Consider the following 27505-nt stretch of genomic DNA (forward strand, 5'->3'; position numbering starts at 1 on the left):
GCTATGTTCCTTCTAGAACAAAAAGGGGCAAGCTGCCGTGGCGGTGGGGTGAACGCACCTCTCGCTGCCTCGCGCCTGGCTCCCTGCACGTGGAGGGAGGGCCACCCTCACCACCCACGTGGAGTAAAGACCAGGCACCGGCCTGTCCTCCCAAGACGTCCTGTCCAGGGGGCGTGTCCCCGTGTTCTGTGACCCCCGGGGCGGGCGGAGACAGACGGGGCGTCGCTGTGCACAGGCTCATTCCGCTGGCTGGTCCGCACCCTCTGACCCGCGGTCGGGTAACGGGAAGCGTGCGGCTCTGCTGGAAACATCGCTTCTGCTGAGCCGTAGCCGGTTAGGTGAATGTTTGCCAACGCGCGGAAGGTCTTGCTGCCGGCTGGGCAGTAACATTAAGAACACTCGCCCCACAGATGGAAGAAAGCGAAGACGAGTGGGGGGTGCCCCACTGCCTCACCCTGCGGGGCCAGCGCCAGTCCATCATCGTGGCCGCCAGGTAACTCTGAAGCCTGACTTCTCACCTCCTTCCGCGCCTTACCCGCTGTGGCCTGAAAACCTGACGTCCGTCTCTTTTAGTTCTCGCTCCGAGATGGAAAAGTGGGTGGAGGACATACAGATGGCCATTGACTTGGCCGAGAAAAGCAGCGACCCTGCCCCTGAGTTCCTGGCCAGCAGCCCCCCTGACAACAGTAAGTGCAGCCCCAGGCCCAGGGCCTCCAGGGATTCGCGCGGGGGAGGGGGGGAGGACCCCTGGCCGTCGGAGACATCCTGTTGCATCGATGGTCATCTTCTGCCTGTGCTCGCATATCCACCGTTCACGTTTGTGTTTTAAGCTAAAAATCAAGGAACTTATTTTTTTTTTAGTGGATATCTGTAATTTTTATTATGTATATTTAAAATACAAGGATCTTAAGCCATCATAAAACTAATTACAGTCCACTTCTTACATATTATATTAAAATATTCTAATGCCATCTTTTATTATCCTTACTTATATGCTTCATTCTTGTTGTGTAATATAGTCAATATTTGAAGGAACTTTTTTTAACTTCTGAGATTCTATCTTTTGTCTTTTTTAGGGCTGCCTCCATGGCATATGGAGGTTCCCAGGCTAGGGGTTGAATGGCAGGTGTAGCCGCTGGCCTTCACCACAGCTACAGCAATGCCAAATCCGAGCTGCTCTGCGACCTACACCACAGCTCATGGCAATGCCAGATCCTTAACCTACTGAGCGAGGCCAGGGATCGAACCTGTGTCCTCATGGATGCTAGTCAGATTCTTTTCCACTGAGCCATGATGGAAACTCCTTATTTTCATTTTTTTTAGCTTTTTGCTTTTTAGGGCCAAACCTGTGGCATATTAAAGTTCCCAGGCTAGGGGTCACATCAGAGCCGCAGCAACTGCTGGTCTACACCACAGCCACAGCAGTTTGGGATCCCAGACACAGCTGGGACCTACACACAGCTGACCCACTGAGCGAGGCCAGGTATCGAACCCTCATCCTCGTGGACACTAGTCAGATTCATTTTTGCTGCACCACAATGGGAACTCCCTGAAGGACTTTTTTTTTTTTTAAATAAAAGTTTATTTTTAAAAAACCTTAAAATGGTATCAGAGAGCAGGGCGAAATCTTCTGGGCCAGCCCTGTCGGTTATCAGGTTCTAGGGGTGGAAAACTTGTAGGGGTCTCCCCAGCGGAAGTGCTGGTGGGCCGCCCCAGGCATGAGGCCCTGGTCCCCGCCTCGCGGCTGGTGTGATGTCCTGCTCAGTGGGTGCCTGGGGGCCCCCAACCCGCCCGTCCATCCGCCCCTGGGAGGGGGCAGGAAGGGGGTCCTCCTGGCGAGCAGTGATGAAGCGCTGCCTCTTGCCACACCCAGAGTCCCCAGAGGAGGCCGCGGTCGACCAGGAGTCAGAGGACGACCTCAGCGCCTCGCGCACCTCGCTGGAGCGCCAGGCCCCGCACCGCGGCAACACCATGGTGCACGTGTGCTGGCACCGCAACACCAGCGTCTCGATGGTGGACTTCAGCGTGGCGGTCGAGGTAGGGCGGGCCCGCGGGGGTGGGGCTGGGGCACCGGGCTTCTGAGCATGCACGTGCCCTGCCACACCAGCAGGTGCACTGGCCGGGGCCTCTGCCACTCCCCAGGCTGCCTGCACAGTCATCGTTTTCAGGGCCACCTCCTTCAGTGTCCTCTTCTCTCACGGAGTTTGCCATGGGGCAGACTGCCTAAGCGTTAATCTGTGTGGCCGCGCCGAGAGGTCTGGATGGACTGTCCAGGCGCCGTGCTCGCTGCGCCCTAGAGCAGCCCCTGGGCTCGGGTGCGAGGAGGTGTAAAGGGAGCTGGTGCCAGCCAGGGCCAGTGCAGGTGTCGTTCAAGCAGAACTTGCGAGAGCCTGGCTGTGATGATGGGCCTCTCCTGATACTGTGACCACTAGCTTTCCAGAACTCTCCAAACCCCATTCTGTAAGCATCTGCTGGCCTAGGTCCACAATCTCTTCCCTTTCAGAAAAGCCCAAGCCCCCAAATCTAATACGGTGAAGTTCTCTTTATAGCCCATTGGTAGTAGAACCTGACCTGACCAGTCGGGAGGCTGTTTTTCGGTTTTGTGCAGATGTCCTATTTTACTGCACGGTCTTGTGTTTGATTGTAGGCTGCAGCCTCAGACCCCACTGCCTGGGGTGCTGTAGAGACACTGGGTCATCTTTCTAAAACCTGACAAGTCAATGAATTCCTATACGCCTGGCCCCAAAAATGTCACATAAGAAATTGTGAGCCAAGAGAAGTGGTTTGTTTGCGTTTTGAACCAACAGTGCTGGGAGTATGCCAGACATTTCTTGATGGGTAGTTTCTAGGGATTCTGAGATTGTGCTTTGGAAGTGACCTTCACAGACCCATGGAACTCCCTGTGTTGAGTTTCCCCACTACAGAGTTTGTCCAAAAAGCCCCGATTCCTTCTCCAAACCGCCTCATCCTCCGGCGGGGCTGTGTCCTCACCCTGTGGGGCTCCCCTGCTGTGCCTGGCTTTGGGTGGGCTGGGCAGACAGCAAGCCTTCTGTCTCCTCCATCCCCCCACGGGAGGGAAGCATTCTCTTCCTGAGGGGCTGGGTGTACTGAGCAATGCCCCCTTCACACTTGCACTGCACCTGTTGGCAAAGCCTGCCAACGGGAGGTTTCTTCCAAGGAACAGGGATCTTTCCAGCAAAGAGGGAGCAGGGAAGAAGACCCAGGGACCATCTGGTGGAGAAAAATACCTAATTGGACCTATTCTGTCCAGTGAGGTGGGGAGGGCAGCGCCGTGCAGGAGAAATCCCCTCGGCCTCACTTGATGCTGACCTTCGCCGTAGGAGTCAGGGTTGTCAAGGTGTGGGAGTTTGGTGGGCTTGAAACTTCCTCCTAAATCCCAGGAGGCGTGCAGGCCATCCAAGAATGTGGCCCAGACACAGCTCCTCCAGCCAGCTCTCTCTTGGGTGACAGTCCCATACCTGCGTGGTCAGCAGAGGGACAGAGCCAGGCTGGCATACTGTGGCCCACAGCCAAATCCTTCCAGCCCCCTGGTTGGTTTCAGCCCATCAACTAAATGGGGTTTTGCACCTTTGAGTGGTTACTACAAATCTCTGATTCTACCCCTTGACCCCCAAAGCCTAAAATCCTTACTTTCTCTGTGGCCCTTAGAGAAAAAGGGTCCTGAGAGCTGTAGTGCGTGTGTGCACGCGAGTGGGTGCTGCGGCTGGCGTGGTTTTATGGTGACAGTGATGTGGCTTAAGTGCTAGCGGAACTGGTTCTCCTATTGCTGTGTCTGTGTCCCTCCCTAGTGAGATCCCCCTTCCCAAGGCACGTGGCTGCAGTCTGGTGTCCTCTTATGGGTGCCAGGGCATCCTCGCAGGGCCCCGGTCCCACCGGCTGCCACCAGGGATGGGGTGGGAGAGCAGCTTCTTCCTTTGGGAGGTGCTTTCTCACTGCCCCACCCCACCCCACCCTGTACCCGATCGCTTGATTCTGTCTCCTTTGGGATTCGTGCAGGTAGAAGGGAGTGACGGGGATGTTTGCGGGCAGCGTGGCACTGAGCTGACCTGCACAGAACGTGTGGGCAAGCCAGGGGACCTGAGGGCACAGTCGACGTGCGGGTGCTGATGCTGTGGTGGCCAGTGTGAAGCCTCGCCTGGGGTTTGGAGGTGAAGGGACCAAAGCGATGCTTGAAGACGGGCGCTGGGAGGGGTATGGACTGGGGGAGAGGTGGGTGTTACCCGTCTGAACACAGGTGAGGAGCGGGGGGGGGGGGGAGCCGCAGCGAACGGCAGGACTCAGAGTGAGGACTCCCCCTCCCCGTGGCTGCTGTATCCCGTCACCTCAAGAACCAGTCAGCCCCAGACTCCAGGACCAAGGTGTCTGTCCACAGGGTGGCTCCTTCTGGAGGCCCTGAAGGAGGATGTGTTCTGGGCTCTGTCTGGCGTCTGGTGGGTGCCAGCCACCCTCGGGGTTCTCGTGGCGGCCTCCCTGGGTATCTCGGTGCTCTAATGCCCTTCCCAGGAGTTAAGTCATTGAGATAGGACCCGCCTTGCTCCAGAATGGCCTTCCCTTGACTTGATCTGCAGAGCCCCTGTTTCTGAAGGAGGTCACCTTCACGGGTACTGGGACTTTGGACTTGAACGTATCTTCTGGGGAGGACACAATGCAGTCGCGACAGAGCCAAGAAGAGGGGAGAGCGGAGGCTGTGAATCTGGAAGAGGAGGCTGTGGGGAAGGCCAGGATGTGGGCACATGGGCTGGGCTGGGCAGGGGTCTGACCATGACCTCTTCCTAAAGGTAGCAGGTGAGGATGGCCCAGGTCTAGACAGCGCCGAGGGTCAGCCCTAGAGATGAAAGGTTCAGGCTCGGGAGAGCAGTGACAGAAAGGGGTGCAGAACTTAGGGGGCATGGGACCCGAGCAGGAGACTGAAACGTGTCTGGGAGTGAAGCCACGGAGAACAAGAGTTTCCGTGGGGTTGGCAGCTTCAGAGGCCGCCAGCAAGATGGGGAGCAGAGAAGAGACCAGCGGCTACAGTCGCTAAAAAGCATGCAGTCTATGAGGATGGCCAGGCCACAAGGACTTACTCCGAGTTTGTTCCCTGGCGTGTTCCAGAAGGACTCAAGGTGGCCCGCAGAAGTAAGGCGTGTCCCCATGAGCCTGCCTTGGCAAATCACTCTCTTTAAACCTGGTTCATCCGTCAAGTGTGTGAGCCACACTGTGAGCCCGGCTCTTGCTCCAAAACAGCTAAGGAAATGCAACTAGGAGAAAGGGGTTTTGGGCTCCAGCTGGAGGAACGTGGGGATGCGGTCGAAACATAGAACTGGAAGGAAAGGAAAAGGCGCCACTCTCCTCCAGGGCGTGACTCGTACGTCATCGTGTGTGCTGTTGCAGAAGCATCCAACTGCAACTCTGGCTGCCACGCTCACCTGCTGCAACTCCGAGCACCCCGTTTCCTCACGCTTTTCTGCCAGGGGTGAGTGGCAGCCAGACGGGGTGGTGGCACTGTCTGCAGTGTGCCTCCATCCACAGGGACCACTGTCTCCCTGTGAGACCGTGAGCAGCTCGGGGCCATTTAAACTCTTTGCATCTCACCTCCCGGCCCAGGGGCCTTATTTAAGAATGCTTATCGGGTTAGATACAGATTACTAGGAAAGTCCCGAAGGGGTTAAAATAAAGCAGGCCCGGGCATATTTATAAACTTTATTGTGGCGAGTTTGCCTGTTTAACCATGTTGAAGGGAACCGTTTAGTAGCCATGACTCTGTTTCGCAAGCCTGTGTGGCCCGCCCCGTCCACTTCTCTCTTCTGAGTCCTCCTGGTCATGAGCCACCGGCTGGCCAGGGACGTGGATGAGCCTTCTCAGTGTCTTTTGAGAGGCGACGTGGAGGACGCGCGTGCCCTCCTTGTGGTGTCCCCCCTCGGGGGCCCCGGAGCCTCGGGGCTGCTCTGTGCCAGCAGCTCCTGCCAGGGTTCCGGGGTTGACCCCGGACACCCGGGAAAGCCTGTTTCGACGGGCCTTTCCTGCTGGATGGAGGGACACGGCGCTGAAGCCAGCCTGCTGGCCAGGGCCACCAGGGGGCGGGCAGGGCCTTCCCACGGAGGCCGGGAGAACAGGCACCCCCTGGGGCTCCCACAGACAGATCCCCCTGCTGCCGCCGGAATCCAGGTGGCAGGAGGGCCCAGCTGCTCCGAAAGCGGGGTGCAAGGGTGCTTGCTGGCCTCTTCCGGCCCCCCGGCATTCCCGGCCAGGCCAGCCTCGGATTCCTTGCCTTGGAGACTCGTCAGTCCAGGCCGCCTCTGTGTCCCAGGCTCTTCCTTCCGCTTTGTTGTGAAGACATGCGTCACGGGGGCTCACAGGCCTCCCTCCCACCAGCGCGGTCTCGCTCAGTGATACATGGGATGACCTGACCTCCTCCAGAAACAGTCACATTCTGAGGTACTAGGGGATCCGGACTTCAAGCTCTGTGTGGGGGAACCGAATTCAACCCCGAACAGGTGACAGAGTTAAATCAGGCGGGCACAGTCCACCTGCCCAGCGTTCCCCCGCTAGCAGGGGTCCTTAGGGCAGGCAGGGCCTGTCTAGCAACGACACCGAGAGCCCCCCGCGACAGCAGGACTGAACTGGTCCTTTGGTGGGACCAGGGGTGCCGGGTGCCCCCACTTGTGCTCCTAACAGGCCTACTTGTCTTGTCTTGCAGAATCAGCTGTCTGGGAACCTGCTGCGGAAATTCAAAAACAGCAACGGGTGGCAGAAGCTGTGGGTGGTGTTCACCAACTTCTGCCTGTTCTTCTACAAATCCCCCCAGGTGCGTGCCTGGGGTCGGTGGGGACCTGCACCCCGGACCCTCCCTCCCTGGGGGCACCACAGCCATCGCCTCCCAGTGAAGGCTGACATCATCCACCTGCCCCAGGGCTGTTTCCACCTGGAAAGGGCCATTGTTCTGCGGCTCGACAAGGGAGGGGGATGATTTCACTGGCTGCGGAGGTGCTGTGGTCCAGCGGATGCTTCCAGGCTGGGGCCTAGGGCAAGCCCAGCTGCGGTGGCTGCCTCTCCAGAGCCACCTCTGTGTCCCTTCCAGGACAATCACCCCCTGGCCAGCCTGCCTCTACTCGGGTACTCGCTCACCGTCCCCTCGGAGGCCGAGGACATCCACAAGGACTACGTGTTCAAGCTGCATTTCAAGTCCCACGTGTATTACTTCAGGGCCGAGAGCGAATACACGTTTGAAAGGTAAATGTTCCCCTGCCCAGGGCGCCTGCGGAGGAAGGATGCCCTTCCGGGCATTGGCGTTGGTTACACCGCAACCACTAGAATGTATAAAGAACTCCCGCCAAGCAGGATCGGTCTCACCCTGGGTCCTGAGAAAGGCCAGGAGCCAAGGCCGCGGGCCCAGGTCCATGGTTCTCAAAGGGGGTTCCTCCGGAGCAACCTGGAGGCACCCTTCACCCTGCTTTCATTCACTTGGGTGCTAGGCGTTCACCGTTCACTTAAGGTCTCTTCCATAAAGCGTCAGATTATAAACCAGCGTTCGGTCACACGGTGGCTTTGTAAGTAACGAATGCCAGGGGTCACGCAGCTCTTACAAGAAAACGTCCGTGTAGATACAGGTGTATACAGCGTGGCCCCCGACAGCGGTTGCACTTTCTCGTCTTAGGTGGATGGAGGTGATCCGAAGTGCCACCAGCTCGGCCTCCCGCGCTCATGTGCTGAGCCACAAAGAATCGCACGTGTACTGATGGCAGCACACACCTGTTGATGGGTTTCAGCAGTGGCGACTTTCCCGAAGGCACTTCCTTTCTTCTGTATTCATGAAGCCTAGTAAACTTAACACCTGTCTGGAAAACCAACCAACCAACAACCCATGGCTGCGCAGCAACTCTCATCTGTCTCCACAGAACTGTTTTTAATCTTGTCTTTTCAGCTAATTTCTCACCTGAACAGGACCGCGCCCCCACCAGTGCGGGTCGCGCTCTTGGTGGGCCGTCCTCGGCTTGTGCCAGTATTAAAACACTGTCATTAACATAGTGCCAAATGACATTCTTTTCCTCCACGACTGCACCTTCAGAGCAGTAGACACATCCGTTCAACCAAAAGACAGGGCAAGTGCTCTTCTTTTTCGATAAACTTTTATGATTTTGATTTCTAGGCTGCTGCATTTTACAAAACGGATTTTCCAGTGTTTGTGATACACGTGGCACAGTCTTAAGCAAATGAGATCACTTTCCGATTTTTTTCAATCTTTCTACTTTTATAATGATAGGACCTTAGTAGGATTTACTTCTTTGATTAACAAGCAAATTTGCAACATACCGTGTTCCACTCGGGGCTTCGCGCTCCAGTGAAACGCTGGTTCCAAGCCCTCCTTCTTGGTGCAAGGTGACCAAATTGTGTAAGTGATGACTCTTTACAAAACTGTAGCGGGTTGTTTTCTGTTCCGAGAAGCAGCAGCAGTCCGGTGCCTGCTGGACTGTCGGTGTACGGAGTGCTGGAGACGATGGGAGGGGTGTCAGCTGTGGTGTTTTGCTGTTTCACAAGCATGAGAACCTGTATGTCCGTAACCAGGGCCATTTGTGGTGTGGCGTCGTGGAGCGTGTCGTGAGCTTCCGTGGGTGCAGGAGCTCTGAGTGGTGGTGCGTAGTTGTCCGGCTCCCATGATCATCCCTGTAACCTACTGCACACTCAGTAGTAGTAGACCTCGTGCCTGCCCTCGAGAACCAGTCTCTTCTCCTTTTATACTCACTCCCCGCGGGCCTGGGGTATGGACAGTATCCCACTGCACAGCCTTGACCGTCGGATGACACAGGGAACGGGGCTCTGCTGGGCCCGCGACTCCAAGTCCGTTTGCCTGTTCTCTGTGGGGACCTGGTGGCTGCTATTCCCTTGCTGGTGTGAAGGCCGGTGACCTGCGCGCGTGGAAATGGCAGTATACACATGGCTGAGTAGCTTGCGATGTGGTCAGCATTTGCCTTACGATCTGTACCGGATGGTTTTAAGTACTAACAAAAGGGAATAAAAATACCTCACGCCACAGTCCAGCATACTGACGTTTTAAGGCAACACAACCAGCCTGGTCTCTTGTCTTTCATTGCCCCTTGTGCGGGTGGGCGGGGGAGCCGGCTGGTCACTGCACGGCGGGTGCGACGAGAACAGACTCAGCAGCTCACGGAAACACATGACATGTTTTGCAAAATGACATTTTCTAGTTTTAGCTGCTGCGGCTTCCACCTTGAGGCCGGGGAGCCCATCTCTGGGAGACGGGCCGTCAGCGGCTGACTCTGGCCCCCTCTCTGTAAGGGGCCCTCCCACACGCGACCAGTCAGGTGGAAGCATCTGACCCCGTCCCGGAGCAGCTGCGATGGCAAAATCAGTGAGCTTCTCCCTCCAGGAGTTGCACCTGCCACTCAGCTCTACGAGGCGTGGGGACGAGGTGGTCTTGGTTCACACCTTTGTGTGACTTCAAAGGAAACGGAAGGCCAAGCCAGGTAGGCAGTGTAGACCAACCAGCCCCAAGCTGCCAGGAACACAGGGGCTTTCAGAGACATCTGCTGAGTCCAGCGGCTGCTACACACACACATTATTGACAGGGTGGCTTATAAACAAACTCGCCTCTCACAGTTTGGGCGCTGGCAAGTCCAAGGCCAGGGAGGTCCCGGCGGCTTCGGGGTCTGGTGCGAGCCGGTTCCTGGTTCACGGACGGCCGTCCTCTCACTGGGTCCTCACGTGGTGGAAGAGATGAGGACCACTGTGGAGTCCGGGCACGAAGCCGAGTCCCGCGGGCACCACCCTCGTGACTCCGTCACCCCGGAGGCTGGCAGGGGGTGGGACACCAATGTTCTCTCTCCACAGAAGACACAATTCCAGAAATAACTGTTTCTGTGAACTTTATTGACCCTTGCGTGATACAGAGCCTGTGCTTAGGAACACCCCTTGCAGCCGCCCCGGTTATTGCCATGTTCCATAGCAGAAATACAGAAGCCATGTTTTTAAGGAAGAAAATATAAAAATGCTTATAAATAGACCAAAAGAAAGGTACAAAATGCTGCATAAAGAACCCAACTCGATGCTTCAAAAGACCAACTGGAGGACAAAGCCATCAAATGGGGAAGGTGTGTGGCACTTGGGTCACAGCAAGATAATCACAAGGCTAACAGGGTGTCAGGGCCCCCAAACCCCCTTGGTGGCCACCCCACTTAGGGCAGGCAGCTGGACATGGGACACGAAAAAACAACATCAAAAGCCCACCAGACGAAGCCCCCGGCTGTCTGCAGTGGGGCGGGCAAGCCGTCTGGCAGCGAGAGGGTCCCGAGTGGTAGGAGAGCCATCTCGAATGCTGAGCTCCCAGGTCTGGCTAAAGCCTGAGAGCCGTTCGTACTGCCTGAGGCAGGTTCTGCTGCAGCTCCAGGACCTGGTCTCTCTAAGGGCGGGCTTGCAGGGGACCAATGCTAGCCTCCTTGGCTAACCGAGATCCCTTAAAAACACATCAGCTGTCTTTGTCTACGGAGAGAAACAGCCAGGAGAGATTGTCGGGGGAGCTGGACCACTTTCAGAAGCAGTCAGACTACACCTTCCCTGAGAAACGTCCTCAAGAGAAGCCACTTCCAGTAAACTCAGAGTAATGCTGCCTCTCGACTGGGAGATGATGCGGTGTGTTGTCACAGGCCAGTGACTGCAGCGCACTGCCTGAGCATTCGCAACGCTGCTCCTGGCTGGAATCCGGTCCGGCGACCAGCGAAACGGTCACTGCTATCCGACACCGGCATCAGCACCCCGGCCCAATACCACTGTCCATTCGCAAACCTCAAGAGCGCGAGGTCAGCGAGCGGCTGTCTACACTGCTGCATTGCTTTGACTCCTTCTCCAGCAACGGACAGAACTGACCTGCGGCTTCTGCCTCACGGAGGGAAACCAAGAGCTCCCTCCTGCAGGACGCTCTCTGGGGCACAAGACGAAATACGCTCAGTTTTCATTACTCAACTTGACCAACTTGCACAAGACGACCCGGCAATTCAGTTCTTTTCCCCCGAACCAAAATGCATCCCTCATAAAAACTAAGAACAACCCAAATCTACTTTTAATGTAAAAACCCATGACTTTCGATTCTAGAGTTTAAAGCTAGTTCCACTCCGTAACAAACCTAAACAATAGCCACCCACTCAAACGTCTCTGGCTCAGGTCCCTGTAACTTCCAGGCCATCGGGCCAGCGGACAACTGGCCTTCCGCCCCCAGGCTGACCCCGTAACTTCCCTGCTTCCGCAAAGCCTCTGTGTCCCCGCCTCGAAGACTGCTCCTCCCCAAAGAGATGACAGTGCTTCACAGCGACACACACACAAGGATGCCACACCTACTCAAATGAGCCCAGAACTGCTCTGAGAACTCCCGCTCATCCCAGACACCAGAGATCATTAAGCCCCTGGCAAGCAAGCCCGTGCCGCAAGCCAAGAAGAACCCAGACCCCTGGCTGGCCAACCAGCTGACACCGGCTCCTTTAAGAAAGCAGAACAAGCCTCCGCCGAGGCGCCTGGGAAGACACAGAGCAGTTACACGAACCAGCACTATTCACCCACATCTTCTCGGGACCATTTTCGAAGCTGCACAGGGAGCCGACCCGGCCATTCCGCACTGTGAGTGTGGGCACTTGCTCCTGCGGATACTCACACGGACACCACACGCCGCAGGTGCCCTGCCCTCTCAAGAGTCATGCTCCAAGGAGAGTTTGCAAAGTAAGCGTGTTATCAAATTTATTCGTGTAAGCATTCAGACATTTCCAGGCGGGAGGGATGATATGCAGATTTCACTACAAGCTGCAACAGAAGATCAATACGCAAGGACGGGACAGCAGGCGCAGGACTGGCGGGGGCATGAACCCAAACCAATGTTAGACGAGGACACTTCATTGGGGAGAAACTTAATAATTTAAAGCTTCATGAGGCAAGACACGCTCCGGCTGAGAACACTGAGCAATAGTACCATCGATGAGAAAAGGAAAACCACCTTCGACGTGGACCCAGAGGGTGGGGGGCGGACGAGAGCAGCCCCGGCATTTGCTGAGGTACCAACAGAGGGGTGTTCCCTAAGACGGGCCTTCATTATTATCAGTGGCAAAGCCAGCGGATACAAAATAAAACCCAATCACCGGTCACAGAATTCCAAATGTACATGTAATCAAGGCGAGGCGATAGACTCGAGTCACGGCCTGTCAAATATTTACTCCACTGACATTATCTACAAAAGCACTTGGCCGAGGCGGCCGCAGTGATCCCTATGCGCGCCGAGAGGGTCTCCGTAAAAACGACACTATATACACGTCTGTACACGGACCCACCAGAGCGCGTCTCCGTCTCCCGGGGTGGGGGGGGGGCTCATCAACAGAGAGCGGGTACCTGAGGTTTCGTCTCTTCCGTTGCCTTAGCATCATCCCAAACAGACACTTCGGGGCTGATTCTTGTGTTGAAAGACACTTTCCTTGATATGTGCGCTATGGTTAAAATTACAGACGAGAAGAAGAAAGGGATGGGTGAAGGAGCTGACCCCCCCACCCCCCCACCTGGAGACTTCATCACGCCGAGGCCAGCGGGCAAGGGCCGCGCGGCCCCGGGCAGGCGGCCTCCTGGGGGGACGGCCCCCAGGGGCGCACCTCTTCAGCGGAGGCAGCAGAGGCTCTCGTTGACTTTTTAAGAGGAGGAGGATGAAGAAGAAGAAAAGGGGAAACGAAGCTCCAGACGCCAGAGGAGTTTCAGTGGGATGAAGTTCCTCCGCCACTCAGAGAATACCTAGGGGAAACAGAAGGAGACGTAAACGGCATTTCTCTCAGTTAAGAAACATTGATTTTCCTAACTCCAGACTATAGCCGAAACCCTAGTTTTTGTAGACAACCCCGAGTCGTGAAAGACTACACGGCACAAGTATCGATGAGCTAATTACTACATGAGAAATGCGTAAAAATTAATAAAATCAGGATTCTGGAGTTCCCACTGTGGCACAGTTGGTTAAGGATCTGGCACTGCCACGGCCGTGGCGCAGGTCGAAGCTGCAGCTTGGATCCAGTCCCTGGCCCAGGAATCCATGTGCTGTGGGTATGGCCAACCAAAAAGAAAGAAGAAAAACATGATGTCCACGCTAAAAACTTTCTAGAAAAAGGCTGATCGAAAGGGAGAATGTGTTCCGCCTCCCGGGAGAGAAAGAGAGACGTGAATCAAGCGGCACATGATTCACCTTCACTTACAATCAACTTCCAAACAGGGAAAGGTCACTGACGCCCCACAGACGGCACAGAAGGTCCCGGGATGCGGACACGTGGCCGTTCGAATCGGGGCAAGAAGGGCAAACACTGGCGCTTGTTCAAGTCACCCACTTCCGAGAACTGTCTCCTACGTCGTTCGTAATTACAGTAATTGGGAAATAATTCTGATGTCCAACTGAGAAATGGTCAATTAAGCAAGCAGAATGCAATAACAGCCATTAAAAATTGTAATTACCTTTAAGCAACATGGAAAACATACACAGACCATGAAGTGTACACAAAATTATCAGTGTCCAGTCTTACACACCCTACTCTAAAAAATACTAAAGAACATCCAAACCCTGGGTAAGTTGAGGCCTTGTGCACAGCAGCGGAAGGCAACACACCCAAAATGCGGCTGAGCGCTGGGCTGGAGGGCGGGCTGGGGGCTTTCTTCCGTTTCCCAGTAAGTCCGAGGTGCTGTCTGTCTTCAGAATACAAGGCGGGGGGCCCTTCACAGCCAGGGGTCCCTGGGGGTCAGCCAGTCACAGAAGTGGCTGAGGCCGGGTCGAGGCGGCTCGTCACTAACACTGCAAACGCGAGCTCCTCCCTTAAGGCCTTTAAAACACGCAGCTCTCGCTGGAGAACCAAGGGTGAGAAAAGCAGGCTTTACCCCGGGGCCGGAGACGCAAGTGCTGAGGGCACAGGAGGAGCTGAGGCCCACACGCTCACTCGAACCAAGATACAAGAAGCCTTTGAAGATGCTTTAGACAAAAGCTGGTTCTCATTTTTTTCTAAAGTGACCCACTAGAACGACACATTTGGAAGCAAAATGGGTCTGAAGCAACAGCCACTGTGGCTTATGCACCAGGACACACAGGAAGAGCCTGGAAAGCCTGAAAGGGAACAGACAGGAGCCCCCCACCCCCACCCCCAGAGCAGGGTCATCTGAGGGCTGAGGAGTCACAGGTCACGAAGGACAGAAGGACCAGAGAGCTGCATTAACCACAATGTGGACAGCAGGTGGCGACAGCTGCATCGCCAGCCGCCCTCCCGCAGCGGCGCCCAGCACCCGAGCTGCAGCAAGCTCACGCCGAGAGGGGCCCTCCCATGTGAAGCGCACAAGGACAGCAGAGGCCACATCAAACGTCAAAGGCTGTCCCGCTAAGAGCTTGTGCGGATGATGTTCTGAAGCAGGATGCTGGAGGCGGGGTTAAGAAATACAGGAAAACCAATCCCACTGCTCCTTTTTTTTAAAAAAAACTACTTTTTAATGTGGCTACTAGAAAATTTAAAGCCACATGTGTGCCTCATGTGTATGGTCAGCACTGGACAGATGACCTCGTGTCACAACCAGAGGAAGGAGACAGAGACTCAGAGCAATGAAATCCGCACAGGCCCCTATCTGTGCCTGGAGCTGCAGGGAAACCAAGTCACACACGACCGACCGTCACTGGTAACAGCGGCAGGCAAAACTGGGGACAATGTGGAAACCATCAGTCCTAAGAGTGACCTTACAAAAAGCTGGAAATATAACTAAAAATACCATTTCTCGTTTAGTTCTATTTGTCTGACTTAAAAGATCTTTAAAAAAAGTTTTTTGACTCCGAGCTGCTGCAGGGACAATGCTGGATCCTTAACCTGCTGTGCCACAGCAGGAACTCTTCAAAGGACCTTCTTAATGGGAAGTACATGCCCGTAAGATGAGGTGTGAAGTAGCACCAAGTTTCTTCGCAAGATCAGGAAAATGGACCGTTACTAACAGCTCCGTCTACGTGCTGATATTAGAGGAGGAAGACGTTCGATGGCTCTTATAACAAAGCTGTGTCTCTAACCCATGTAACTACATTCACACACCAAATGGATACACTCAAGCTTGGTAGAAAACAATGGCGTTCTGGTGAGCACGTGGGTGACTTTTTAATTCTATTTTTCTTTTTTTGGTCTCTTTAGGGCCGCACCCACAGCACATGGAGCTTCCCAGGCTAGGGGTTGAATCAGAGCTGCAGCTGCCGGCCTACACCACAGCCATAGCGATACCGGGCCAGGGACTGAAGCCGTGTCCTCGTGGATACTAGCTGGGTTCGTTAACCGTTGAGCCACAACGGGAACTCCAGTTCTGTTTTTCTTTAACCCTGGAATTTGTCTGTATGAAAAGTGGGGAAGGAGGGTAACCCCTTCAACTGCCTCCAAAGTCAAGGAAGCCAAGTAGTAGTCGGTCCTCTGGTCTCAGCGTGAGAGCAGATTAGAAAGAGGTCCTCAAAACATAGCCTGAGTTCCAGAGAACAAACCCAAAGGGCCAGGACCGAGGTTTTCTCTGAGGTCCTACCCCAGCGGGACTCTTCACGAGACGGGGGCAGCCCTTCCATCACCACTTCCCAGTGGCAAAAGCGACCCGACACATCCCAAACCTCTCCATGTGCTGCCCAGCTGACGCCTCAGAAAACACCTGAGACCCTCTAATTGTCATCAGGGCCCAGCTGTCCTCTGGAAGGTGAATTTCAAAGCAACAGTGTGCCTGGCGTCTCGGGGAGAGAGAAAGGTTTGGGGTGCGGGTGAGGGCTCAGCTCATGGGGCTGCTGGATGCTTCGCCACCGCTCTCTCCAAACACCCCCAAATCCTGGCACAACTTGTGACCTGCTCCACAGGGAGGCTCTCAGACAAGCTCAAGAGTGGGCAGGGGCCTAGGTCGGCACCCCCACTTACTCCTCACCCTGGAGCACAGGGCACCAGGGCCACCAGAGGGGATGGGGGACAGGGAGCTCACTGCCACCACAATAAGCCTTCCTGGAACAAGGGAGGCAGAGCCAAGAACTGGCACAGCCACCCCCACCCCCAGAAAGAACCCAGGGAGCTCACTGAGCCCCAACTTCTGCCATTTCCAGACATCCGAGCTTAAAGCATTAAAGCAAACGGAGAGTTACAGACGCCCGGCTGGGACCGAACCTCCCTGGCTGTGGCAGGAGAGCTGACAGGTGCCCGAGTCACCCTGTGTTTGTGCGGCAAGAGCCTCCAGCACAGAGCTCTGTGGTCCCTCCAGGGCTTTCAGATTCCCATGGGGGATCCGCACCAACTTCTCTAACCCACAAGGGAAGTGCTTCGACCCCGGGCCTGCAAGGTCGGAACGCACCTCTGCAGCCGCTGCACCAGCTGGGCCACCATGGTGTCCGAGATGCCGGGGCAGGCCTCCTCCGCCAGGTAGATGGCCCCGCGCAGCTCTTCGATGGACCCCAAGTTGCCTCCGCACGCCTGGCTCTTCTCCTTCAGCTGGAAACACACAAACGGGGGAGGGCGTGACTGCCGAGCAGGAGAAAAGTCAGGCATCTAAGGGGTGGCTCGACGGGCGGGTCCGGCTGCAGCCTCCGCTCCGCCGCTGGGGGCTTTTCAGAACGTGACCATGGCCTCTGTCCCCTCTGCTTTCTTCTTCCGTTTCAACCCCACTTCAGGTTCTCAGACCCAGGGTCTGGGTGCCGACGCTGCAGTGTAGGCCGAGGAGCACGAGCCCTGGGGTTCACGGGTGGTTCTGAAGCCTCTGGGGAACTGCCTTTGGGGTCTAGGGTGCTGCCCAAACATTCCATGTCCCCGACAAAGGCGGCAGCCCTGTCCTCGCAGCCAGGTCCTGGCAGCTCCTCAGTAAGGCCCACTCTGGTTTCCGGGATGCGCCCCAACGAGCCAGGCAAAAGCAGGGTGCTCTGGTCAGGCCACGGCTGCATGGGACAGGCTGTGCTGGCGGCTGTGGGGACCCTGGGCCCAGGCCTCCCCCCCAAGAATCCCTCCCCCATTTCATCTGCAAGTGCCCAGAGCACCTAGCCTGGCTTCTCGGGCCACAGGGACCACACAACTGCTTCCAATCAGCTACTAACTAGATGATCCTCATAAAACCCACTGGAAACATCTCCAGACGCAGGAAACATACACACCTACAGGGACAGGGTCCCCTGAGAAGGGACAGGAAGGATGCAGTGGGTCACCGAACAAGGAAATGAAGTGGCCGCTCGCCCAGCAACTATGGGGCCCTGCTGGGTGACGAAACTAGGCTGGGGGTTCAAGGGACCCTGATGTCTCCTTTAAAATAAAAACCTGCTTTTCACATCACCTTGTCTGTCTGAGGCAGAGACATAAGCACCCAGCAAGACTTTGTAGAAAGCTGCCCAACTGAAGTTAAGCATCAGCCCGGCGCTGGAGCTGGGCTGCTGACGTCCCATGTGTCCACTCCAGGTGGTGACACAGAGGCATTTCCCAGGAGGGGCCAGACAGAAGGAGGCATCTCTGAAGGCACTGCCTGACCCCAGCTGGCCTCACAGGAGCAACCGTGCACCTCTCCACCGGCCGGGCTAACCCCTGAAATTCCATGGGCAACACTGCCACGGACAGAACGCCTGCTCCCCCCCCCCCACCCCTGCACCAACACCCAAGCCACGTCAGTATCTTACCTCTGCAAACAGCGGAGAAATAATTGTGGATAAACACTGAGAGAAAGGCCTCTTTGGGATGTCTTTCATCTTGGGGAAGAAAAGGCATAGAGAACAGTTAAGGCTCCCATCGCAACAACCCAGTGCGCTTCAGACACGCATCTTCGGCCGTTTCTGCATAGGGCTGTCCTGCTGTGTCCACTGCTCCCCGTGGCCAGGCACTGAGGCAGGCCGCGGCACCCCGCGTAGATGCAGGCCCGGCCGGACCGCCCCGCCGCGCCGCGCATGCAGTCAAGGCCCAGGAGTGGCCGTCACCCGGAGCGGGCTGGGGCCAGTGCTGTCACAGCACTGAGTCTCATTTCCCTTTCCCAGCCTCTCCCTGAACAAATAATGACTCCCACCTGCCCCTCAAAGCAGCACTTAGAGGATCACCGGGGAATAGCCACGGGCCCGCACTGCTCTCTATGCTTCAAAGAGATCCTAAAAACGCAGCTTTTCATAAACTTCAATAGGTACAGAACTAGTTCACTAAAATTATGGTTTCGAGAAGTACCAAAAGCTACATATTCATGTGATGCCTTAAGCAAAAGTCAATCCCACAATTACGGTACCTTCTGAGCAACCAACATGTAAAACACAGTCCCGTCAAGGAGCCAGAAAGTGTCTGCGAACAGGAAGCCCGCCTCCCCCGCTCCCCCTGCAGGTCGAGCGTCAGGAAATGCTGACGTGACAGCCGGGCTACGAGAGCAGAAACAGCAGCACCGCAGAACAGACCAGAGTCCATGCTCTCAGGTCTGATGCGCTGGGGAGTCAGACACAACATAATCTCTTGATCTGTCAATTCCCTGACAGCAAAATTCCGCAACAGGCCGCCGTGAGGGACCACAAGCCCATGAAAACAGCGGGCTTTACACAAGCGACTCCAAAACCCTGCTGACTGCTGACAAGCGTCAGTCACAAGTACCGTAAACGTACCTTATTTCTTTCTAAATCCGACGGCTGAAGAGCTCCATTCTCAAGACTCTTCGGATCTTTCTCCCGGATTGTGAAGATCCAGTCCCCAGAGTCACTGCCTCCGGATGCCTGGCCATCTGTGTCCGTTTCCCTGAACACAGAAATCCCAGTGAGTCCCCTGGACAGGGGACGGGACGAGGATGGGGACTTCCACCCAAGGCCACCCAGCCACCGGGCGTGCCTGTCTCCACCCCGCACTGCAAACCTGCTTCCAGCCTCTCCACGCCCCTCCAGCCCCACCAGCCCCTCCCGGGCCTCCTGCTTCACAGAGGACAGGCCACCTCCAAGTGCGGCTGCTGTCCCCTCCCGCACCAGGCCTCCCGCCCCTTCTCCAGAACCGCCCCCTCTGCTCCGGCTGCCCTTCCCGGACTTGAACCCCTCCCCTTGGGCTCCTTCCCAGCAGCACATCCACTCGCACCCAGCGCACCTGCCTGCCCGCAGCCACAGGGCCTGCAGGCCTCGCCTCCGTTTCTCACCTGCCACTCACTCCAAAACCACCCCACCCCCACAACCGCCACAGCCAAGGCCTCCACCAGGCAAGGAACCACTGGTCAGTCCTCGTCCAGCTTGAACGCTCAGCAGCGAGGACCCCCTGCTCACCCCCTCCAGAGTCTCCAGACTCCTGGGCTGGCACTGCACCCAGATCCGCCCGTCCAGTCCCACGGCCACCTCTCATGCTGGTGTTTCCCCCGGAGCTGGTCCCAGGCCCCTGGCCCTTCTCACCCGGCAGACGTGCTCTCGGGCGTCCAGAGACCACCCACAGAGCCGCGACCCTAAGGCGGGCCACGTGCTGGGGCAGCTGGCCTCAACGCCAGACCTTGCTGCTGCCCGAAACTGAACACATCCTCTTGGATGTCCAAATGTGTCCCCACTCAGCTTCCGGTACCCTGGCTCCCCCGGACCAGCATCTTCTCCAGTGTTATCACGTCAGGGCACCCGCGACGGAAGCCGGGATGGCCTCCAGCTCCTTTACCGAGAGCCACGGTAAGGCCTGGACGCCTCGTCCCCATCCGTCCCCCTCGCCACTACCCCAGCACTCAATGTCCTGACCTCAACGACAGCGGCCCAGCCAGTGGCTCTCACTGCTGACTTCACGATGGAATTGCCTGCGACCCTGAACAACACTCTAGGTCTCACCCCATGGGCCTGGAACGTGGACCTGGGCCATGCGTCCACCTGCACTTCTGGCCGAGGGGTGAAGGGGCACAGACAAGGTGCCAAGGATGAGCCCCTCTTGACGCCGCTCTCATGCTGCCTCTTTTCTCACGTCAGAGCAGCCGGCCCAGCACCCCCTCCCTGCAGGCTGACCTAAGGCGCCTTTCAGATCAGGAATTTCCTAGCGGAGGAGGCCAGTGTAGAGCCATTCCTGGTACAGGGCCTTTACACTGTCAGGCATACACCACGCACAACCCAGAATCACACAAACACTCATCTCTGTCTTTTTAAAACATAAAGCAATTCCATCTGATCAGTATTTTAAGAGCTGGAGGGATAAAGGAATAAGAAACCAAGTCGAGTTCATTACACACAGCTCTATCACAGACTTTACTCAGAGAAACCCCACTGGCCACAAAAAAAGGCTCAAAAACACCCAAATACAGCCCCATCCTGACACGAGACGCACCATCAGCCAGGACCGTCTTCTAAAAAGACAGAAGGAAGAGAAAGAAACCCGAACCCACCCCAAACCAGACAGGAGGCCCGAGAGGCCGGGGCAGGTGTGGCCTGGCTCGGGGACACGGTGACACCCTGGGCTCAAGCTGAGCAGACTCACGTGTCGGAGTCTTCGGAGCTGGAGTCTTCGTGGCTCTGCTCGGCCTTCCACCTCTTGTACCTGTCGATGAGCTCGGTCAAGTAGGATGTCTTCTTTGCGTTGCGGATAATGAACTTGTGCTTCAGTAGCTCCTTAGCGGTAGGTCTCTGGAAAACCCACCACCGGGCGAAACAAGAACATCATGAGATCACGTTCTCTACATTCAACTCGATTCTACCCTAAAAAGTTGCCGACGACCATGCTTCTGTGCAAAGACAGACCTACATCTGCGTTTTGTCCTTGAATTCTAAGACTGCAAGAACGTGGCCTGGCACCTGCGGGCAGGATCCGGTGCCGGCATTGGTTGAGTGAGGCCTCTGGTGGCTCAGCCGGGAGGTAACCTTCCAGCGACAGCAAGAGAACGTGTTCCAGGCAAATGCCTCTTTCGGGGGAAGAGGGCGCTTCCGCAGAAAACGTCACAGAGCGTTTCAGAGCTCGTTCAATCATCAACACCAATGCTGGCAAGAGGGAAACGTGTTCCCTGTCACCCTGTCAACTTTGGACTTGAGTCTCTGACTCCACCCCCCAAAATAGTAAGATAAATGCTCATTTCACTTCATCCAGAAGAAAGGAGCCAGGAGATGCCCTTTTCCTGGATGCTGAGAGAGTGGCCAGGTCCTCAGCTCTCCTAATTTAAACGCCGGCGCCCCCAGGTGCCTCTCGCCGTGTGATTGGGGCGAGGAGTCCCAGGCCCTGGGCTCAGCACGGCCACAGCCACACAGATGCTCAGCCGACTGCCTTGTCCTGAGGATGGCAAACCCACCTCAGGGTGTATGTGGCCCCAGAAAACCAGGCAGACAGCAGGGACACACACACCACCCAGGTTAGACCGCGGCCCCACCTGCTCTGAGTTACAAAGGGCCAGGCATGCGCCTCCAGCTCAAGCTGGAACAAACCCGGCCCCTTTGGGCATTTCTCATTCCCTGACCGAGTGAGTGTGACACTCCAAGACTCTCCCACGTACCCCCATGTCCAGCCTCTCAGTGCCTCTGGGACCAAGGTGGGGGTGGCGACGTGGGTCCCGGGCAGGCAAGCCGACGCCAGGGATGGATTGGTGATGAGAAGACAGACTCCTCTGAGGCTGGGACAAGGTCCACAGCCTCACAAACACAAAGAACAGTCCCCACGCGGCCTGACTGAGAGGTGGATTCTGCCTCCCCCGGAGGTTCCGAGACACGGCTGTATCCCCACTTAATCCTGTGACCAAAACTGCCATCCCACTCGCAAGCCATGGTGCTCTGGTGAAACCAACCACCGCTTTTTGGATGGGGGAGGGGAGAAGGGAGGTGAGAAATTTCAGCCCAACCTGCAGTGACCCTGCTGGCAAGTTCAGAAACAAAACAAGAACATGCGGTGTTACATGTGACCCTAAAATGCACAAATAACTTTCAAAGAAACATCCTAACGCAGAGAGAACAGCGGGCTGAAGGCACGCAGTCGTCACGGCCACACGGCCCCGCCGGAGGCGAGAGCAACGCCGGAGGCAGGACGGGGCGAGAGGCACGGTAGGCTCGTTTCTGGGCCCCCTCTTCTCCCTCCTCATGCGGGCCAAGAAGAAACTCAAAACACTCGCTTGAAAGACATACGTAGCCATTACTTTTGAGGCCAGACTTTGCAGTTGCTGAAAGAGCTAACAATAGCCCGGCCTTGCAGGCCAAGGGTTCAAAACGCGGGCGTCCACACGCGCAGCGAGGGGAGCAGGCAGCGAGGGGAGCAGGCTTCGGGCTCCGTGAGGAAGGAGGCGCTAGAACATCCGAAAGACACTACGTCGCCCTCTAATTCTTAAGAGAGAAAGTAATAAAAATGGATTTGCCATTCAAAGAAACCAATCATCGCCGTTTCGAAAAAGAAACAGCGGTGAGACGAGGGAGAGAGCTGCTGACCGCGACTGGAGCAAGGTCAGCGCGACGCATCTGGACGCCGCAGGCGCCCCGGGAGGCAGCCGCCCTGGCCGGGGGACACTCACGAAGCTGGGCTCCTTGTTGAGACAGGCCTCCACAAACTCCTTGAGGGGCTTGCTGTAGGTGCCCTCCAGCGTCGGGGGGTTGTTCTTCGGGATGAGGAACAAAACCTTCATGGGGTGCAGCTCCGAGTGCGGCGGCTCCCCCTTGGCCAGCTCGATGGCCGTTATGCCCAGCGACCAGATGTCCGCCTGCAACGACAGGGTGCTGTTAGCGACACGGAGCAGGACAGCGTCCCCAGGGGAGAAAACCTCAACGTGCTTCTCGACGAAGACACTTGTTTTTAACTGAAAACTGTAAGCATGAGCCCTTGGTATAACTTCGAAATAGGCGACACACAGGAGAAAATTTCACAACACAGCAATCGCCGTCCACAAGGAAGACGGCCTTGACCGTGACTGACGCCTCCTCCTTCCTGGGCTGACGGAGGTGGGCGGCATTCCGCGCTCACTCAAGTTCCCAAGTCAAGGGCACAGGTAACCAGAGGTGGGCAGAGAGGGCGTGTTGGGGGCCAGAGGCACACCTGCAGGCCACCCCATCAAGCCATACCCAGAACCCGGCATGGCTCAGAAGCGGGAGCAGGCACCCGGCTCTCTGGGGTTAAGGCCAGCTCTACAGCCAGTCCTGTGACACGAGCGCCGCTCCCGGGCGCCAGCTCGCTCCTCTGTGAACCGGCGGCTGTGCGGGACGTCCCACAGCGCCCGGGATGCGGAGCGAACATGCACACGTGTTTTAAGGGCCTCACCCGTGGCATATGGAGGCTCCCAGGCTAGGGGTCCAATTGGAGCTGTAGCCGCCGGCCTACACCACAGCCACAGCAACGCGGGATCCGAGCCTCGTCTGCAACCTACACCACAGCTCACGGCAACGCCGGACCCTTAACCCAGGGATGGAACCTGTGTCCTCACGGATGCTAGTCAGACTCAGTGAGCTACCACAGGAACTTCCAACACCTGAAGTTAGTATCACTCCCTCAAGACCATGTACTAATTAAATTTCCAACTGTTCAAAACAACTCTTGCCCTGGTTGGTTTGTCTGAATCAGGATCTAAACAAGGTCCAGATGTTACAATGGGCTGTTAGGTGGTCTAAGGCTCTTCTCATCTAAATGGACCATACCCGGTTTGCCCAGTGGCACTGACCTAATGGAGGAACGGACCCCAAGTTCTGGATTCATCTGGATCCTTCCTGCTGTCTGCCACACACTCTCCTAGAGCCTCACGTCCTGGCCAATGACAGGTCAGTTACACCCAGAGGCTTGGCCAGGGTCACTGCAGGCAGGAACGAGGGCATCAAGGGGGTAGCCGGTGCCGAGCTGCCGGCCCCCTCCTGCCCGGCCTGCGCTGTGACCACACTGGCTCCAGGCGGGGGAGGAAGGGACGCCAACCGTGTGATGGGAACGAAACGAGCAGGCCGCCTGGAGGAGCTCTGCTCGACGGGATTTCTCTGCAGCCGACACCACCCCAGCAAAGACGACAGGCGCTGCAAAGAAAACAGGAGCCCCCACGCCCAGGCAGGTCCAGAATGGGATGGGGGCACCAGCTGTGCACTCAGCCCACCAACCTGCTACTGTCACCACGCTGCAAAGAGCCCAACTCCAGACAAGGAGGTCAGAACCTCACATCCGCTCCACCACCAGGAAACACAAAGGCGGAAGTACCGGCCAGGTCACCGCAGTGGCACCAGATTTCTACCTGTCATGACCTGGAGAGGACTCACCTGCCTGTTCCCACCACCCAGGGACCTGGCCATGACCTCCCCACGGGCAGTCGGTGGGGATGATGGACAGCAAGCCTGGTCCTAAACTCGCTGTGCCCAATTGCAGTGGAGGAAGCATCTAGAGAACGGGACTCAGGAGCAATGCCACTTCCCTTCCCTCTGCAACCTGGACCTGGACCTGGCTTCACTTCACACGTGTAGTACTTGAAAAATCTGCAGAAACTCAATGTGTTCCAAGGTCCGCCCCTGGGGAGGAGGGAGCTGGGCGCCAGAGCACCCATTCCCACGGCGGCGGCGGCAGGAGGACCCGAGGAAGGGTACAGGTTCCAGGAGGAAGGGTGAGCTGCCAGAACGGAGGCAAGAGGTACATGCTGCCTGTAACGTTCAAAAGCAACCCCAAGAACAATGATCCCGCCACCACGGCATTAACTTCCTCAAGCATCAAGAACTCAAAAACAACGTCAGGAGAGGCGCCTCAGTGCGCGTGCATTTGCCTATCACTGCATCCAAACAACACAGGACCGGCTTCAGAGCAGGTTTTAAAATAAGTTATGCAGGGAAGGGCAGTCATTTCCCAAAGCAATTAAAGTCAGTGTGTAAAAAGAGACCTGCTTTCCCACCATTTGGGAAAGACATGAAATTAGCTCTTAAGAGAAAACGGTGGTTTTAGATAACGAGCCTAAGTCAATTTATAAAGGCAGGTGCTCTGAACCTAAGATATCTTCCCCTATGTGGGACATTCTCCCAAGTGACAACTCGGGGGTGAGGGGGTGGGGTGGGGTACTTCTGACACACAACCACTCCCTAAATCCTGTGATACCGCGTTGGAAATGTCGGCTGGCTACAAATCCGTGGACAATATACAATGTAGATGGCATAGAAGAGACATGTGTAGAAAACATTCCAGAAAGTACCACAAGAGGAAGAAAACCACGGAGAATTCCAGACACAGTTAAAACTTGTCAAAACATAGCTCAAAATGGATTTAACTGAAACTGCTGACTTAATTAAATGCAATATTTGGAACATATTAATAAAAAGCATTAGAGGCAGAAAAACCACTTGAGAGCACTCTGTTGCAACATACAGCCCAACCATCACCTGTGCTAGGACAAAGCCTGTCGTGCTAGGACAAGGCCTGTGGCTGGTTTCCCAACTGGACGCTTTTCCACTCACACCCCACCCTGTGCCCAGGGCTCATTACTCGCAGCCAGGAGGTGGATAATTCCTGGTCTTGAAGAGGGGACCAGGGGAGGTCAGCTGGCATTGGAACAGAGGGCCAGTCACATGCCAGTGGACAGGCAAACTGTGCCAATTCCAACAACTGATGGGCTTACCCCACCACATTTCCACTCATCTTTATTTTTTTCCACCAGCACATCGCCTGTTTCCATTTTCCCCATGCGCAGATCACAAACACTCATTTCAGACATGACACCAAAATAACTCCGCGTGTGCTTGGGGCTAGGTCTCCAGATATTTTTCTTTTCATCTCACTTTTCCCAGTACTTTTCAGATTCAAGACTACATACTACTTGGCAAACAAAAGAAGGGAAAAGTTAGAGTTACAGTAACTATCACAGGCCCCTGAGGCCCCACAGGAGCCCTCCTCCTCCTCAATCAGCATCCCCGACGCAAACGCCTCTCCTCGCCCACAGGGAACCTGGGGGTTGCCCCCCAGCCCCATGCTGCAATCACTCAGCGTGGTGCTGGGAGGAGTGGCTGGGTACAGGCAGAGAGACCATGTCCTCACCCACGTCCAAGCCCCTGGCTAACAGAGCATCCCGATGCCCTTACACAGAGAGGCAGCAAGGACGGCAGTCTTCAGACTGGCCCGGTCCCTCCCTGAGCCTCAGCTTCCCGGGGGCAGGAAGCGCTCTCACCTGGGGCACTGTCTGCATAGTCTGGGGACTTCTGGAGCCAAGCCAGGTCACCTTAAAGATAATAAGGATGATGAAGGTGCCCAAGGCAGGTGGCCAGCACGACTTAGAGACACTGTGTCAGATCAGGAACAGAGACGGCCCTGTACATGCAAACACGCTCAGAACCAAGCAGCCTGGACAGTTGACAAGGGGCCCACGGTTCCAGAGGCGACTGTGTCACAGGGTCCAGCTGATCACCGAGACCAAGGCCTACATCCCCTTAGTTCAGGGAGAGGAACACACCAGCCTCGGCCCAGCCCACCTTCCTGGAGCTGCAACTGAGCGGAGCACGCGGCCTCCCCAGGGGCCCAGGGCTCAAGCTCTTGACCTGTAACACACAGACCGGGGGGAACCGTCCGGAAAGAACACGGGGGACAGGAGAGAAGCTGAGCAGGTGTGTGAGTCAGGAGACGGGCAGCGCCCACCCTCCACCAGCCAGTGCGCACGACGAGAGCTGCTAGGCTGGGGGCACGGCAGCCCTCAGGCCCGGCCGCTGACGAACCTCCCGACTCAGCCTTCTCCATGCTTCCCACACCTCCTGTGTCCACAAACCTGGGAAGCAAATTTCGCAGTTTCCCAGGTGAGCTCCGGCTAAGAGCTGCTGTGTCTGACCCAAGCCAGTGAATCACTAGCTTTTGCCGTGAGCCAGAGTTCAAGGTAATGGACTTGAGGGTGAACAAGCAACATGATGCGTTTCCTCAAGCTGCCCACCCGAGCTGCACCCTGCCCCGTTTGAGACGCGTCTTGCCATCGACCTAAAAGGAAGGCCGCACCGTTACCCGCCACACGGGAGCGCTGTGGTCCGGACCACAGCGGGGGAAGGTGCAGAGGAGGCACCGTTACCCGCCACACGGGAGCGCATGTGGTCCTGACCACAGCTGGGGAAGGTGCAGAGGAGGCTCTGCTGCTCAGAGGCCGCCTTGGGCGGACACCCGGAGAGGCCCCAGCGGGGCTGGGGAGGCCTCGGGGACCGTTCCTGAGCAAGGGATGAGTGTCGCTGAAAACCCAGCATCTGAGTGCTGCGCTGCAGCGGCGGTGGCGGATCAGCTAAGTGACCAGAATGGAGGAGCGGCCTCAGTGCGGCTGCCATCAGATGAGGGACGACTCCTGGGGTCCCGTCACAGCCCAGCCAAAATCCAGATGCCGGAACTCAGACACATGGGCCTCAGCTTAAAACAGAGTGGACCAAACACATGAGCCCCTGTCACACCCTAAAATGACACAACCCCAGGGAAGGAGGGGCCCGTGGCTGCCACAATTGGAAGTAGCTACGGGGAGAGCCACCCCACGGGGCAAGGCAGGCCCAGGCCAGACACGCTGCTGTCCCCACACCTCAACATGAGGGGGCCAGGCCACCAGCGCCATCAGCTCACACGCCGACCTCGGGTGCCCAGGAAAACCTACCTGTGCTCCGCATGCTACATTTAACAAGGTGGGAACC

General features: G+C 56.4%; 2 protein-coding genes across 9 annotated transcripts in view; one reads left to right on the forward strand and one right to left on the reverse strand.

Annotated features, from left to right (window-relative positions):
• Positions 1 to 9065, forward strand: part of FARP1 (FERM, ARH/RhoGEF and pleckstrin domain protein 1) — a 312926-nt gene extending 303861 nt beyond the window's left edge. For 5 of the 7 annotated variants that reach the window (XM_021065376.1, XM_021065375.1, XM_021065377.1 and 2 more), the window contains 6 exons: positions 411 to 493; positions 574 to 686; positions 1874 to 2037; positions 6701 to 6808; positions 7082 to 7233; positions 7658 to 9065. In XM_021065376.1, the coding sequence (XP_020921035.1) occupies positions 411 to 493; positions 574 to 686; positions 1874 to 2037; positions 6701 to 6808; positions 7082 to 7233; positions 7658 to 7739 (702 nt within the window). In that variant the 3' untranslated portion in view covers positions 7740 to 9065. Of the gene's footprint in view, positions 1 to 410; positions 494 to 573; positions 687 to 1873; positions 2038 to 6700; positions 6809 to 7081; positions 7359 to 7396 lie in introns of all 7 variants that reach the window. The other 2 variants (XR_002336570.1, XM_021065374.1) reach the window with 2 other exon arrangements.
• Positions 9868 to 27505, reverse strand: part of STK24 (serine/threonine kinase 24) — a 107293-nt gene continuing 89655 nt past the window's right edge. Inside the window, exons 6-11 of one of the 2 annotated variants that reach the window (XM_013980632.2) lie at positions 22429 to 22614; positions 20424 to 20569; positions 18611 to 18740; positions 17657 to 17725; positions 16354 to 16490; positions 9868 to 12774 (exon numbers count right to left, since the gene is read on the reverse strand). In XM_013980632.2, coding sequence (XP_013836086.1) covers positions 12738 to 12774; positions 16354 to 16490; positions 17657 to 17725; positions 18611 to 18740; positions 20424 to 20569; positions 22429 to 22614 — 705 coding nt within the window. In that variant the 3' untranslated portion in view covers positions 9868 to 12737. The remainder of the gene's footprint in view (positions 12775 to 16353; positions 16491 to 17656; positions 17726 to 18610; positions 18741 to 20423; positions 20570 to 22428; positions 22615 to 27505) is intronic. The other variant, XM_021065380.1, reaches the window with a different exon arrangement.

This window comes from Sus scrofa, chromosome 11 (genome assembly GCF_000003025.6).
Source record: "Sus scrofa isolate TJ Tabasco breed Duroc chromosome 11, Sscrofa11.1, whole genome shotgun sequence".
In the NCBI taxonomy this organism is placed as follows: domain Eukaryota; kingdom Metazoa; phylum Chordata; class Mammalia; order Artiodactyla; family Suidae; genus Sus; species Sus scrofa.